Genomic DNA, 15585 nt, shown 5'->3' with positions numbered 1-15585 from the left:
AAAACAGAAATCTTCGGCCTGGTCCAGTTTTACAATGGAATGAGGTGGGAATAAGGAAGTAAAAGTTCTGATGTGATAAAATGGACTGTACCACTTCAGTCTGCAAACTACAGGCAAGGAAAATTTTTAATGCTTCCCTATTTTAAAGACTCCCTGCAATTAGAAAACTAGTGCAAGAGGGAATTAGCTGGGTTAAAAGCTCTTACCCTGTAAATTATTGTTACAGCATGAAAGTTACACTTTATCCCCTCAGGATTTTCACTGCCTCATTCTGCTGCACATATAGACCAGCAGCTACCAACAGGCGAGCACTGATGAGGACGGACAGTTGCTTGTCCCAGCGTCAGCATACAGGCTCTGCCCTTGTGCTCACCAGCTATACTTCCAACAGAGCAAGGCCTCAGTGGGTTATCAAGAGCTGGGCAGAAGGAAATGACTGAAGGCAATTCTTAAGATAATTGGTATCTTGTAAGACACTTCGAATACAATTTTAAAAGAAAAGCAAGCTATAAGTATTAAATCTAATCTGGTTCCAGACTGTTTACAGCTTTCAAGTTCCAGCTCAGCATTTTGAATTGGACCTAAAACCAACTGCTAGTCCTGTGCCATTGGTATAATAATGGCTTTATATACTGTCATTTGCCCACTCCAGTTAATAAGTTGAAAGCTGCATTCTGCATTAAGTGTCTTGAAAAGTCACTCAAACAGTGCTCTAATCTGGAAGCGAGTGGGCTCTTGGCCAGAGCCTGAGCTCTGCAACTCTATGTTTCCTTATAGGACTTGCACCATATTTGTCATGCTACTCTGGATATGTTAGTCAGTAACTGCTTATGCAATGCCCAGAATTGGACACCGTGCTCTAGCTGGTCAGACAAAAGCAGAATAGAGTGGGACTATTACTTCTCTTGATGTGGGTATTGTACTTCTGTTGATGCTGCCTACAATTGCATTAGGTTTTTTAGCTTAACAAGAGTGTCTTTTTCTACCAGTTTGATCCAGACATTCATATCCCTTTATTGATGCTTCAAGTCAGATTTATTGGCAATCCAATGTTTACATGAATATTTCAAAACAGTCCTGGTCCCATCAATCACCCTGGGATTCCTGCCCTCAAACACCCTGGCTGGCTGGAGGGCAGGTGGGATGCTGTGTTTCCCCAGCCTATTGGGCCACTTTGACATGTAGGTGGAGCCCCCCTCCCACTTTCAACTTCAACCTGATGTCACTATGGCAGTAAGTGGCATTACAGAGGAAAACCCAAGCCCAGCCAAGCTAAGCTTGGAGTTAGTACTGCTTTTCAGTGCAGATTTCAAGCCCTGCTTTTGTCAGGGGTTGGCTGCATTACAGAATTCCTCATGGGAAGTTCATAGCACAGCTAATTCCAGCGGGCTTGTTCTTACAACCAATCAGCTGAATGACAGCAACATCAAGCCTCCCTTGCTAATGAACAATGAGGAGCGTGCTTTAAGGCTCCCAAGTGAACATCGGCAGCTGTGTCTCTATGTGTCCCACACCTCATGTCACATATGTCATCAGGTGTGGGTAAGGTGGATGTGGTTTTTGGGGAAAACAGCCTCATGGGTCAAATTTGGACCTGTACCAGGCTCAATTAGGCCTGGAGGCTGGAGGTTCCCCATATGGGCTGTAAACGTTTGTAGCATAGCAATACCTGAATTCTCATTTAACCAATAACCTGCATTTGAACCCAACATATCTGTTAGGAAAATAGTGTGAAGAAACAGCAAGGAATCTAAAATAAGTGACAAATATAGGCCAGGCAAAGTATTTACTACTACACTCAAAAAGACAGCAACAATTCAATGGAAAAAATGAATTTAAGTGATAAAAATTATTTTTCACAATTGCATGTAGGGGTCGAACAAAGTAATGAAAACTTTAATTCTTATTTCAAGAATAAAATACAGTATCAAACCCTGAATTTTGCAGGAGGTTGTTATGACACATATTTAACATGGAAATATAGAACGTTAGAAAGCCAAAGAAGGAATTCATGAGCTCTTGGGCACAGAAACAAACAGATAGTAAACTAAGTAATTTTTTCAAACATTCACAGTCTTTTAATAACAGAAATCACAGGATGCAGTGAAGAGTTTAAAAATACATATATTATTTTGCAGAATAAAATTGGTATAAACAAATATATTGTCACAGTCATGGGCAGTTCTTTGACATCAACAGTACAAGTATTGCAACATATAAAATAGCAGGCATGAGGTGACAAAATTCACTTTACATAAGGAAGAATCTGCACTAGCATTTTAAAGTCAGGTACTGTGATCCGACATTGATGTTTCTAACATCATATCACTTTCATTCATTTCAATGTCAAAGGTTTCATCTAATGGGGGAGGTGCTTCTGTATTTTTCCTCTGATGTGGTGCTTCCAGTGCAATGATACTACTTTCTTCTAGGGTTTGCCTTTCTATATCAAATTCCAATACGTCCCATGCTGGTGAAATAATGTTCTTTAATGTCTTCATAGTATGCACATCAAAGTCATAGCATCTTAATTTATCCTTAATTGCAGTTCCTAAAAAGAGATTATCTAAGTCAATATTCTCAGCATTATGAATTAATTTCTATCATGAGATGACTTCCATTGTTAGCTTATTATTTTCTCTCCAGTCCTATCAACTCTTAAGACAGTGTTCACTATCTATAGTTCATTATTTTATTTTTATTATTATATTTATTACCTTCTTTCCTCAAAGGAGCTCAAGGTGATGTACATGGTTCTCCCCTACCTTCCAATTTTATGCTCACAACAGCCCTGTGAATTAGGCTAGGCTGAGAGGTGGTGGTGACCTAAGGTGACCTTGAAGGCAGAATGGGGATTTGAACTCTGGTCCTAAATACTACACCACACTGGTTGTAACCTATAGGTATTTAGCCAATTCAGAATGTGCACAATAGAGTTTGTAATTCTCCTGCCAAGAAAATTAATCTTTAGTTGGTATTATGAAACTGTTTTTCCAACCTTAGCACTATTGTTAAACTTTGACAATCACTCACTATGGTGAAATATCTGCATACAATACATACTCTGTTATAAACTGCTTAGAGGTTTCTTACAATCAAGTGGTATATAAATTTTGTTAAATGAATAAATATTGATTAGGGAGAAGCAGTAGTTCAGTGACAGAACACATGCTTTGCAAGACAAAGATCCAAGGTTCAATCTATAGATTCTCCAGGTAGGATCGAGAAAGATTCTTGTCTGAAACCATGGAGAGCTGCTGCTAGTGTAGACAACGCTAAGCTAAATGGACCAATGGTTTGACTTGGAATAAAGCGACTTCCCACTGTTCGGAAACCAAGCTGTTAATTTCTTACAAACATAATTTCATAAGCCATTGACCCTCTTGGGGGATTGAACAAATGGCTTACCAGTGATAAATATACCAGTGCTCTTCATGAATAAATGTGCTAATGCTCTTCATGAATATAACTGCACATCTATACTGAGAGCCACAGTGGTGTGGGATCATTTGGGTAGCTACAACAGTAATAAAGTGACAACTTACCAATGTAGGCTTCAGAATCACCAATGTACATTTCTATGCAATGTCCAAGCATGGTAACTGAAAATGTATCATCCCTTCTAAGACCAAGGGCCTGATTAAAAAGGAAAAATTACAAAAATCAAGAAAGATAAAAGAGGGTATTGAAAACCTTATACCAATTCCCCCAAACAAACATAGTATACATACTGTAAACAAACATACAAATATAGTATACGTACTGTATGAAAATAATCAATTGCACTTTCAAAGTTTCCCATCAGACTGTGTATGTATCCAATGGCAGAATAAGTAGAAGCATTTTGAGGAATCAATACAAGAGCTTGACGATGGTATTCAAGAGCTTCTTCATACTTCCTATTAACATAAACAAGAATAATATTGTTTCTTTCACATTATTAGGAAATACGAAATGGTAAACATTTGGCCATAAAAACACACACACTACACTTGGCTGGATTTCTGTTGAGATTACTTTCCCTTTCAAAGAATCTTGACTTAGCATTGCATGCAAACCAGGAAAGTTTTAAACAGGCAATTGTTAGTTGCTCAACAAGCTAACTTTAAACCATGGGTTATGAAGCTGGCTTTTTAATTAATCATTGTTTTAAACTAGAACACTGTGATGCTAAGCTGAGATTCTTTGAAACTGAAAATAAACCTAGCAGAAGTCCTCCTCCCAGTCACATGGGTGAAAAAGGAAGGACAGATTTCATGAGCCTGATGCTTCTTAATCAAGGCTCGTCCTATGTCGTGCTAAACCATGATTTAGCACTCATACAGACCAGCCTACAGGGTGAAGAAAACAGAAGGGAAGGGAAGCTCTGAGATGGGGAGAAAAGTGTGGAGTAGATGTTGGAAAACTGTATCCATGAGTTTTGAAGGACACTGAAGTTTCACATCCTGGCCACTGAACTCTATCTGGTACCTTGGGACTCAGCTTTCACTGTTCTACCATGAGGACTAGAAACTTGCTGTAAAAAATGTAGCAGCTGAGATTTTTAGGATGCCACATGCCACATCACACTCCACAAATACAGGATAAGCTCATAAACATGCCAAACAATATATACCATTAAGTGTATACACAAGGCTTAGTAAAAATTGAACCCCATACAACTGATGAGTATTTAAAATAATAAGTACTGTAAAAATGCTTTGCTTTTCCACTTACTTAAGCTTTCTGCACACATGTCCCAGATTATTCAACAAAGGTTCCCACTTATCAACTGTCACCTGTAAGATAGCAGGTTTATATTTAAAGGCAAAATTTTAATGCCTCTCATGCAAAATCCTGATTAAAGTAAACCAGCTATTCCATTGGCCATTTAAAAAAACTCCCATGCAACAAAGGATGATATGCTATTAGAAAATGTTCATGCAGTATACAACTTTTCACAATAAATAACTAGGATACAGAAAGTTTTGGTGGGCCAGAGGATTTTTGAAAAACTTTTTTCCTTTGAATGGCAGACACACAATCTTCATTCCATACTGGAAACTACTTATAAAGCTCCCCTCAGTTTCATAAAGAGGCTTGCCATACATCATTGCAGCTGTATTTCTATTTTGAGAAAAAACAAATCCAAATCTTCTTTGGGTCATATGATTATTTGGATTAAGATTTAAGACTTGGCAAAAAAGGTCATTATAATACAACTAAAAGCTAAAGAATGGGCTAATAAAAGTAATGTGGCATGTCATGAAAAAGCCAGAATAGCCTTGAATCTGCTCTCTGGGATTCCCTCTAGAAATTGGGAAATATAGATATGAAGCTATGCCAGAGCCTGGTATCAATCAATACCTGCATGCAGGGTAGCAACAGTATAGGGGGGGAAACGACAACTTCCTCAGTTCATGCTGGTTACTGACGTGCTCTGCACAGGTTTTGTACAAAAATCTCCTTCATCTGCCACTCACTTTACAGGGCAGTCTTCTCATTGCCCACTTGGATGAGGAAAATCAAAGGACCTCCATTTCTCCCCACAAAGCATCAGGTTGCCCACATACCAAATTATGCTGATCTCACTTCCAGCCTTCAACAAGAACAATCTGGATGGCAGAGCCTGGTTTGCTAGATACTTCAGAAGAGCAGAGCCTTGGCTTATGATGGCATTGCTTAGGTAACACTACCCTTCTGTTTTGCTTTTTATGAAAATAGGTTATGTTTATCTCCCAACTTTACAGCTCTGTTTTATACTGTTGTTACATTATTTTTATTGTACTTCTAATATACTGTGCACCATTTTAGGAGCTCTAGGGCAGAAAAGCAGTAAAAATATACTTTTAATCACAAAATAGACATGTGTCTGGTTGATTGCGGCATAAGTGGGATGGTGGTGATCTGCATATGTATTGCTTCTGGGATCTGGATAGTTTTTAGGGAGTGTGCTTGGTGGGATTCTTCACATGTGGTCCTTCTGGGTCCTGCTTTCAAAATACTAATGGCAGAGGCTGAATTATGGCTAACCATATTATTAATTTTTTTAATGTATAGTTAAAATACCTCATTTCCAATGGCTTTGATCTTGTCTAATGCATCAAGAAACCACTTTTCTGCAGTTTTCCAGCTGGAATAAAGAAGTCACTAAGATAAAGCAGAGATCTATGTCTGACGGATAGGCCCCTTCAAATTGACAATTTATATGTTTTATTACATACAGGATGTTGTGTAAACAAAATGTCATCACTATTCAGCATTAATATGGTACCTATAGTATTTCTTTCTTAAAAGGCACACAGATTTATGTGATTTTCCAAAATGATTTGTTAAACATGTAAAAAGAGTTCCCATGAGATATAAGAGTAGTGATAAGTACTTAAGTTTTTTAAAACCACATCTGATCATTGAAGGAAAAAATAATGTATTTCAGTCACTGTGAAGAGTGGTGCAACTGCAGGGCATTGCCAGTATGGTATAGTTTATATATTAAAGAGTTAAAGCGAGACATTAATGCTAGTACTATCTAAGGTCATCAGGTGAGCAAGGGGCTGATAGAAATTGAGAACAATTACTGCCATTGCAACATTTTAAGTCAGTGCATGGAGAATGGTGTTCAAGTTTTGGAGGAGCTACAGAGCAAACCAAACCATGGGAAGCCAGAGGGATGTGGGGCAACAGTGGAAGAGCCAGCAGAAAGCTCCGCAGCATCCATTCCCTGTTTGAGCCACTAGGCTGGCTAAATGCTGGTTCAGTCGGAAGCCACACACCAGAACAGCAGAAGCCAGCTACCGTAAATACTCCAACTGACATAGAAATAATCTTACTCTTGATCAGGACCAGCGGGAGTGCTCTGAGCACAAGGAGGATGGTCCTCCTCCACCACACCTCTGGAACGCCCCGTTTGGGGGCCTTTTGCCGGCTCTCCATCCACTGGGCTGGGCTTTCCCAGCAGACCCCTGGCTGAGCTGGCAGGGTCCTGGTAGCGCTGAGCCGCAGCTGTGATGAGGGGCTGCTGCCAGTGCAGCCCAGCAGTGCCAGGAGCCTGCCGGCTCAGCTGGGGGGTCTGCCACATCCAATTCTTCCCAGCCCAGAGCAAATTCAAGTTGGATTGCACCCTTACTCAGGAAAGGAAATTATGCATATATTATACTGTACAAAGACAATTCACAGTGTAAAAAAAAACCTAACTTACTCTCCATTTTGAAATGCTACTACTCCAACTTCATGCATAACAAAAGGGTCTTCAGGTGCAATACTTAAAGCTTGGCTGAAAAACCGTTCAGCTAATTTTGAATTGTTGGTTAAGCCATACTCTAGCCCAATATATAGCATTGGCAAATGGCAGCTGCAAAAATAAAGAACAACGATAATATATAAAGTTATGAGGACATTTAAGGAACAGGCAGTAGCATTGCATTTTATTTAAATAAAACTTTGATCCATAGTTTTAAAAACATTACAAATATGTTTCAATGAGGAAAAAAAGCACAATTATAAAGATTCTTTGTTTCGATAAAAACAGGATGAACCAGTATTCCACAAGCATGATCCATAATATTGTGCTAGTAACCAATGTATAGCTTACCATCTGAGAGCAATATTAATTCTGCTGCACACAATGAATACATGTCTGAGGACAGATTTTTTCTATTAATTACATATTCCTTTACTAAGGCAGTTTTATTGAACTCCATTCATGTTACCTAGCAATCTGATTTGACATACCCTTTCATCAGCTGGGCTGCTGTGAAGTACGCAGCCATTGCTTGGTCATGCTCACTTTCAACAGCAAATGAGTGTCCATATGCTATCCATGCTGGTCCATATGTTCTCTCAAGTGTAGTGGCTTTGCTGAAATATAAAAACAAGGTACATTAAATAAGAGTCTATAATACTGAATGTAATGCTTATGCAGTAAATTTAAAGTACTACTACTCTAAGAACAGTAATTACTAAACTGTGCTAATTCCAGTCTTCAAAACTATCCTAGTAGTCTGAACCTTACTTATTTCATATAGGGTTACAGTACAAGGTTTCTTAAAATATTAAAAGTACTAGACAGTGACCCTTAAGACTAAATAAGAGAAAGGAAAACTTACCTAAGATATCTTCTGGCATGTTCATTTTTATGGCCAACCATGAGATAATAACATCCTACAGCAAACCAGGAGACCTGGAGATATTGTGTTTTAATTTATTAATAGATGTTTTCCCAAGTGCAATAGATGCACCGTAGTTACCAATATTTCTGCAAAGGATCTATATCCCTTTGCCAAACAACATGCTTTGTGGGACTGTTTTCTTATTCTTCTAGCACTTAGTCCACAATATTTTGTTGCTGAGAAAAGGTGGCTTTGTTGAGCACCAAACATATGATCTATGATTATCTGTGCTGTGTGGATTGTGGTTAAACAACTTGTGGATATCGTATATGATGAGTAACAACCCGTTCTCTACCATACCTACTCTATTTGTGAAATTTTAAATATTTATTTTTACTATTTTTATGGTTGAGCATTCTGTACTATTTTAGCTCAAGAACATTCACATAGCCTGTACAAAAATATAGTACTTACCAGTAAGGCTAACCTTTAGCTTTATATTCTACTACATGTCTTAACTTTATCCAATGACTTTATCCAATGAATGTGTCCCATCAGTGCAAGGATTTACATTTGCACAACGGAACTTCCCTCCTGTCCTCCCCCCGCACCCTGCCCAAATCTGATCTGGAGGGTTGGGGAACCCCTAAAATAGATTTAGGGTGTGTGTGGGAATGGGGGGGTCATTCCATTACGGAAACAAATTCTTGCAGTAATGGGACATGTTTGCTGGATACTGCCGAAACTTTTGTTGATCATATTTATACCATATTTATGGAAAAAAGAACATAACTACAACTTACAGGATTATTTGGGTACAAATCCACCAGTTTATGGGAAAGATAAAAAAGTTCTAGGAAGGAGAGAGGGAGAATAAATACATTTAAACAGTATCTTTGTTAAACATAGTAGCATCTCATGTTGAATGCTAAAATAAAAGAAATAATTACACCTTTTGTTCACATTTTGATTTGACTGAAAATGATAAACAGAATAAAGTGGTCAACTGCTTTTACTTAAACTATTATATCTAAGACACTTTCCAGTTTTTAAGTCTCTTTTCAAAGGCACTCAGAGACCTTGTTCACAAGTCAAAATATGGCTTACTAGAATTATTGAATTGAATTGAAACTTTATTTTTAGCCCGCCTTTTTTCCAAACTGGAACTCAGGGCGGCTTACAAATAGAACTACATGTAGTTAAAAACATACAATTAAAATACAATTAAATTATGCACAACCTTAAAACCGTGAAAGGCACTTAAAAATCTAGAAACAATGTAAAATAATACAAATAATAATATAAAACAATAAAACAAGCCTTGTAAAGCCCAATACTAAACACCTTCTATCCCAAAAGCCTGTCGGAATAAAAAAGTCTTTACTTGCCAACGGAAGGATGGCAAGGAGGGGGCCATTCGTGCCTCCCTAGGAAGGGAGTTCCAGAACCTAGGAGCAGCCACCAAGAAGGCCCTATCTCGTGTCCCCACCAATCGCACTTGCGAGGGTGTTGGGACTGAGAGAAGGGCCTCTCCTGAAGATCTCAGGGCCCGGGCAGACTCATATAGGGAGATACGGTCTGACAAATAGCCTGGACCTGGGCCGTATAGGGCTTTATAGGTCAAAACCAGCACTTTGAATTGTGACTGGAAACAAACTGGCAGCCAGTGGAGCTGTTGTAACAAGCGAGTTGTATGGTCCCTGTAACCAGTCCGTTAATACTCTGGCTGCAGCTCTTTGTACCAGTTTAAGTTTCCGAACAGTCTTCAAAGGCAGCCCCACGTAGAGCACATTACAGTAGTCTAAATGGGATGTAACTAAGGCATGCATCACCATAGTCAAATCAGGCATTTCCAGGAACGGGCACAGCTGGTGCACTAGTCTTAACTGGACAAAGGCACTCCTGGCCACGGCCGAGACCTGGGCTTCCGAGTTCAGAGCTGAGTCCAGGAGCACACCCAAACTGCGAACCTGTGTCTTCAGGGGGAGTGTAACCCCATCCAGCACAGGCTGAATCCCTATTCCCTGATCTGCCCTTCGACTGACCAGGAGCACCTCTGTCTTGTCTGGATTTAGTTTCAATTTGTTCGCCCTCATCCAGTCCATCACTGATGCCAGGCACTGGTTCAGGACCAGGACAGCTTCCTTGGATTTAGGTGGAAAGGAGAAATAGAGTTGGGTGTCATCCGCATACTGATGGCACCGAACCCCAAACCCCCGGACAACCTCTCCCAGCGGTTTCATATAGATGTTAAATAACATGGGGGACAAAACTGAACCCTAAGGGACCCCATAGGTCAATGGCCAAGGAGTCGAACAGGAGTCCCCCAACACCACCTTCTGAGTTCGTCCCTCCAGAAAGGAATGGAGCCATCGTAACATGGTGCCCCCAAGTCCCATCCCAGCAAGGCGGTCCAAAAGGTTACCATGGTTGAATTATGCGAATGTGTTGGCTCCTGGAGAGGAGCTTGCACCTGGTTTGCTCCTCCCCAGTTACTTTAGCACAGGGTGGTGTGGCAGCTATGCCAAGGCTTGGCTTAGTGTGCAGTCCGAACCTAAGATTGCGGTGAAGGGCTCTCATCATAAACCATGATCTGTAACCATAAGACAAAAACCTGGCCACAAATTGTGGTTAAGGAGGTGAGATATTAACCACAATCCCAGGTTCGGACATCACCTTGTTTTAGCTGCTGTTCCATGCCATATTAAAAGGGCTGAACAGGGGTAGGAGAACAAAGCAGATATAAGCTCCTCCCTGTGGTCTGGATAAGCCATAGCCTACTTATCATGTCATGCAAACATTTATAACCTCACCAAAAGGTATTTTCCACACAATTTTGACTTAATATATTAAGATTTAGCATATATATATCAATTTAAACAGTAGTTACTATTAGCATTTAGTGGTCTGGTTCCTAGTTTTCTTTATAGTAAGAAGCCAACTTGGTTGCTAGAAGATGTATCAGTGGTCATCATATCTTGGTGTGGGCAATTCCTTAGCCAGATTTCACTGGTACATTTAACTCTTTTCTAGTGCGGATGACTCATCACTACAAATTATTTTCTGACTCTCCGCTACAAATGTACATATCTCCCCTTTAAAAATTAAAAGCAAGAATTAAATTTAAATATTGTACAATGAGGAATATTAACCGCTTAATAGTATCTTAATAGCTACAAATTATAAAGATGTACAATGCAAATATGCAGTCTTAACAGGATGAATTCTCTGCTTTAAAATGGGAAAATGTATTCATTTTTAATGCAGAGCCAGCAGAAATGTGTAGCAGTGACTTATTCACACCAGAGAACAGTTCAATAAAAGAGTGAAATCCTGCTAAAAATCCCTAGGTTGATATTAGTAGTTGAGATCAAATCCATCAAACATATCTTAACATATTAATATCAGCCTACAAATTTCACATTTTATTTATCAAGGGTTGCATTCAATGTTACCCATGTATGAACAGAATGGATTTCTACTCATGTAGCAGGACTTCACCTTCCTCTCCTTCCCGCTGCACCCCCCCCTGGTACACTCTCGTAATCAGCTCCAAAGGGTTGCAGCACCCTCAAACAGCATGCAGGGGAGAGGAGAGGAAGGTGAAGTCCTGATGAATAAGTAGAACTCTGCTTGTGCAGTGTTGCACTCTGCCCTACATATCCCAACCTTCCTCCAAGAGTGGAACACATGGTTCTCCTTTCTCCTATTTTATTTTCACAACAACCCTGTGAAATAGGTTAGGCTGAGAGATAAAGACTGGTCACCCAGTGAGTTTCAGGGCTGAAAGGAGATTTGAACACAGGTCTCCTTGATCCTAGTAATCACTGCACCATGCTAACCTTTCCTCTACAAATTGGAGTAGAAAAGCCTATTTGGGAGTTATTGCAAAATATACAGGGTTTAGAGAAAAAAGAAAAATAGACTTTGAATCCATTTAAAAATAATGAATATTCAATATGTATTAAAATACCTTCTCACCATTTGCTTTATTCAGCTCCACAAGTGTCCCGATATGCACAGGTAAACAACTGGCATGGAATGGATCCTTGTCCATTACTCTAAAAATAAGCCCAAATAAAACCCTCAATAAAAGTAAACTAATAAAGTCATAAATAGGTCATTGCTCTTGCAGATACTTTTGTATAATCCAAAGCACTCAGTGGGACTAAAAGACTAGCTTTTCTCATAGCATTTAGCTCCAGGTATTAGTTTTATTTTATTTATTTATTATTTATTTATTCCAATTCATAATTTTTTTTTTACATTTGGTAGCCATTGAGTCCCCAGCAAGCCAGGCCCCCACCTCTCTGAGGCTTGGGGGTAGGGTTTGCATAGAAAAATCAAGAGGTAAGAATGCAAGTGCTTAACTCTTCTCTCATCAGCTACTTTGACCCTACAACTCCCCCCTCCACAGCCAGGCTGTGTCTGTTTCTGTGTGAAAAAAACCTATGTGGAACTCTTAGCTTTAGAGATAGCTTTTCAGAATGAACAGGGAATGCAGAAAGTGTGGAGAGGATAAGTGGCAGTGGCTAGGGATCTCACCTTACTAGAATGAGGCAAGTCGAGGAGTACATGAGAGGCGAAAATGCTTTCCAACTGCTGTCACCTGCATTAGCTACTGATGAAAAGGAGACCATATATACTACCTTTTAAAGAGGGAGATGTGAATTGTTCCATTGCTGCGCTGAAGTTCATTATATAAATAAGTTGCATATTTAGGAAAGGTGCCTTAACAAGATATAGCCATTTCTTTTAAAATATAGCAATATAAAAGAGCTCATTATAATTTCTATGGGAATAAATCGCCTTCTCTGATATGCTTCAGAATCTTCTGGCTTGGATTGTAAAGTAAGTTATTTTAGCAAATTCCACAGAAATAATGTTTTTCAAGCCTTTCCCCCTACAGCCACCTGTGCCCACCCCCAAAAGCTCCCGAGAGAGTTGAAGGGCCTCCTGAATAGTGTGAGATGGGACTTCCCCCCCAATATCCCCCCCAATATTGGGCTGTTCGTCCCTCTCCCAGCAATCCCCTGGGCTCTATCCTATGTTGTCCAGGAAGCGGGGGGGGCAGAGATGGCTGCTGGAGTAGGAGGGGATAGGAAACTTCTGTGAAGTTCTTTAAGGTAATTTATCTTAGGATATAAGCCAAGTTCTCCTTTCAAAATATAAACTGCCCAATGATATGCAAAGCCACTGTCAAGACAACATGGGCCTTGCTACAGTCATTCATTCTGGTTACATCCAGACTAGACTACTGTACTTTATTACATTTATATCTCACCTTTCTTCCAAGGAGCAAAAGCTGGTGTACATGGCTCTTCCCTTCCCTATTTTATCCTTACAATACTCTTGTGATGTAGGTTAGACTGAGACACAGTGATTGGCACAAGGTCATCCAGTGTGCTGCATGGCTGTGATGGCCCCATCCTTATGGAATGTCCTTCCATGCGAGACACACTTGGCTCCCTATCTGGCTGTTTTTAGATGGGCTTTAAAGACCTGATGCTTTAGTCTGCTTTTAATTCAATAATGGTGTTAGTCCATATTTTATTAATGTAGTTTTAACAGTGACTGATAGTTTAGGTTTGTATCAAAATGGAATGTTTTGTACTGCAGTTTTACTTTTATTATGATGATGATGATGATGATGATGGCTGTTACTTATAAACCACCTTATGGTGCCTTTTTGCCTTCAAATGCAGTATAGAAACATTTTAAATACATAAATACATAAGTACATAAATAAATAGCATGATGTTTTCAAGTTCACTGAGGCACAAAAAGACGGCAATGCAAAAAGAAATGAATAAAATATTGCATAGATCAATATATTCTATGCCCCATACTACCTATTCTACAATAAATGGCCCTCCCTTTAGAGTTTCTTATTGCCCAACATGTGAGAGGCAGCAGAAAGATACTTTTTTTAAAAAAGAAAAAAGAGTCATACTTTCCCAAATGTTTTAAAATTACTACAGTACTGTCTTGCTTTCCAGCACTCTCCTTACAAATATATTCCGATCCCACAGCTCAGTGGTAGATCATCTCTTTTGCATGTACAGAGTCCTAGGTTCAATTCCTTCCATCTCCAGCTTGGGCTGGAAGTGACCCCTGTCAGAAACTCTGGAGAGTTGCTGCTAGGCAGTATAGATAATACTGAGCTACACAGACAAATGGTCTGACTCAGTATAAGGCAGCTTCCTATGTTCCAATAGGAACTTGGCACAGAGTATCATATCCTGTGTTTCAAACTAAATAGATACCTTCATGCTATTTAAAGTGGTTTTTCACCCTCTTAAACTAATTAAATATGCAGGATAATTTAAATCTTTCCACTTCTCCCACGCATTTTAGCATGTGTTTTTAAGTTGTTTTTAAAATGTGTATATTTGTTTTTAAATTGTTTTTTTGTGTTTTAAAATGTGTATATTTGTTTTTAATGTTTTTAATTGCTGTAAACCACCCAGAGAGCTTCGGCTATGAGGCGGTAAATAAATGTAATAAATGTTGTTGTTGTTATGTGCCTTCAAGTCGATTACGACTTATGGCGACCCTATGAATCAGTGATCTCCAAGAGCATCTGTCATGAACCACCCTGTTCAGATCTTGTAAGTTCAGGTCTCTGGCTTCCTTTATGGAATCAATCCATCATCCTCTTTTTCTACTCCCTTCTGTTTTTCCCAGCATGATTGTCTTTTCTAGTGAATCATGTCTTCTCATGATGTGTCCAAAGTATGATAACCTCAGTTTCATCATTTTAGCTTCTAGTGACAGTTCTGGTTTAATTTGTTCTAACACCCAATTATTTGTCTTTTTTGCAGTCCATGGTATGCGCAAAGCTCTCCTCCAGCACCACATTTCAAATGAGCTGATTTTTGTCTGCCTTTTTCACTGTCCAACTTTCACATCCATACACAGAGATCGGGAATACCATGGTCTGAATGATCCTGACTTTGGTGTTCAGCGATACATCATTGCATTTGAGGACCTTTTCTAGTTCTCTCACAGCTGCCCTACCCAGTCCTAGCCTTCTGATTTCTTGACTATTGTCTCCATTTTGGTTAATGACTGTGCCGAGGTATTGATAATCCTTGACAAGTTCAATGTCCTCATTGTCAACTTTAAAGTTACATAAATCTTCTGTTGTCATCATTTAGTCTTTTTGACGTTCAGCTGTAGTCCTGCTCTTATGCTTTCCTCGTTAACTTTCATCAGCATTCGTTTCAAATCATTACTGGTTTCTGCTAAGAGTATGGTATCGTCTGCACATCTTAAATTATTGATGTTTCTCCCTTCAATTTTTACACTTCCTTCATCTTGGTCCAATTCTGATTTCTGTATGATATCTTCTGCGTATAGATTAAACAAATAGGGTGATAAACTACAACCCTGTCTCACACCCTTTCCGATGGGGAACCAATCGGTTTCTCCATATTCTGTCCTTACAGTAGCCTCTTGTGCAGAGTATAGGTTGTGCATCGGGACAATCAAATGC

At 39.3% G+C, this 15585-nt stretch overlaps 1 protein-coding gene across 2 annotated transcripts in view; it reads right to left on the bottom strand.

Annotated features, from left to right (window-relative positions):
- Window positions 1-1762: 1762 nt before the first annotated feature.
- Window positions 1763-15585, bottom strand: part of CDC16 (cell division cycle 16) — a 29362-nt gene continuing 15539 nt past the window's right edge. The window contains exons 9-18 of one of the 2 annotated variants that reach the window (XM_061626727.1): window positions 12069-12148; window positions 8891-8940; window positions 8085-8158; window positions 7711-7836; window positions 7178-7330; window positions 6049-6112; window positions 4717-4778; window positions 3764-3899; window positions 3546-3636; window positions 1763-2551 (exon numbers count right to left, since the gene is read on the bottom strand). In XM_061626727.1, coding sequence (XP_061482711.1) covers window positions 2286-2551; window positions 3546-3636; window positions 3764-3899; window positions 4717-4778; window positions 6049-6112; window positions 7178-7330; window positions 7711-7836; window positions 8085-8158; window positions 8891-8940; window positions 12069-12148 — 1102 coding nt within the window. In that variant the 3' untranslated portion in view covers window positions 1763-2285. The remainder of the gene's footprint in view (window positions 2552-3545; window positions 3637-3763; window positions 3900-4716; window positions 4779-6048; window positions 6113-7177; window positions 7331-7710; window positions 7837-8084; window positions 8159-8890; window positions 8941-12068; window positions 12149-15585) is intronic. The other variant, XM_061626729.1, reaches the window with a different exon arrangement.

Source organism: Rhineura floridana, chromosome 5, assembly GCF_030035675.1.
Source record: "Rhineura floridana isolate rRhiFlo1 chromosome 5, rRhiFlo1.hap2, whole genome shotgun sequence".
NCBI lineage: Eukaryota > Metazoa > Chordata > Lepidosauria > Squamata > Rhineuridae > Rhineura > Rhineura floridana.
Note: the sequence above shows the minus strand (reverse complement) of the source record. Positions and strands in the feature narration are given on the sequence as shown.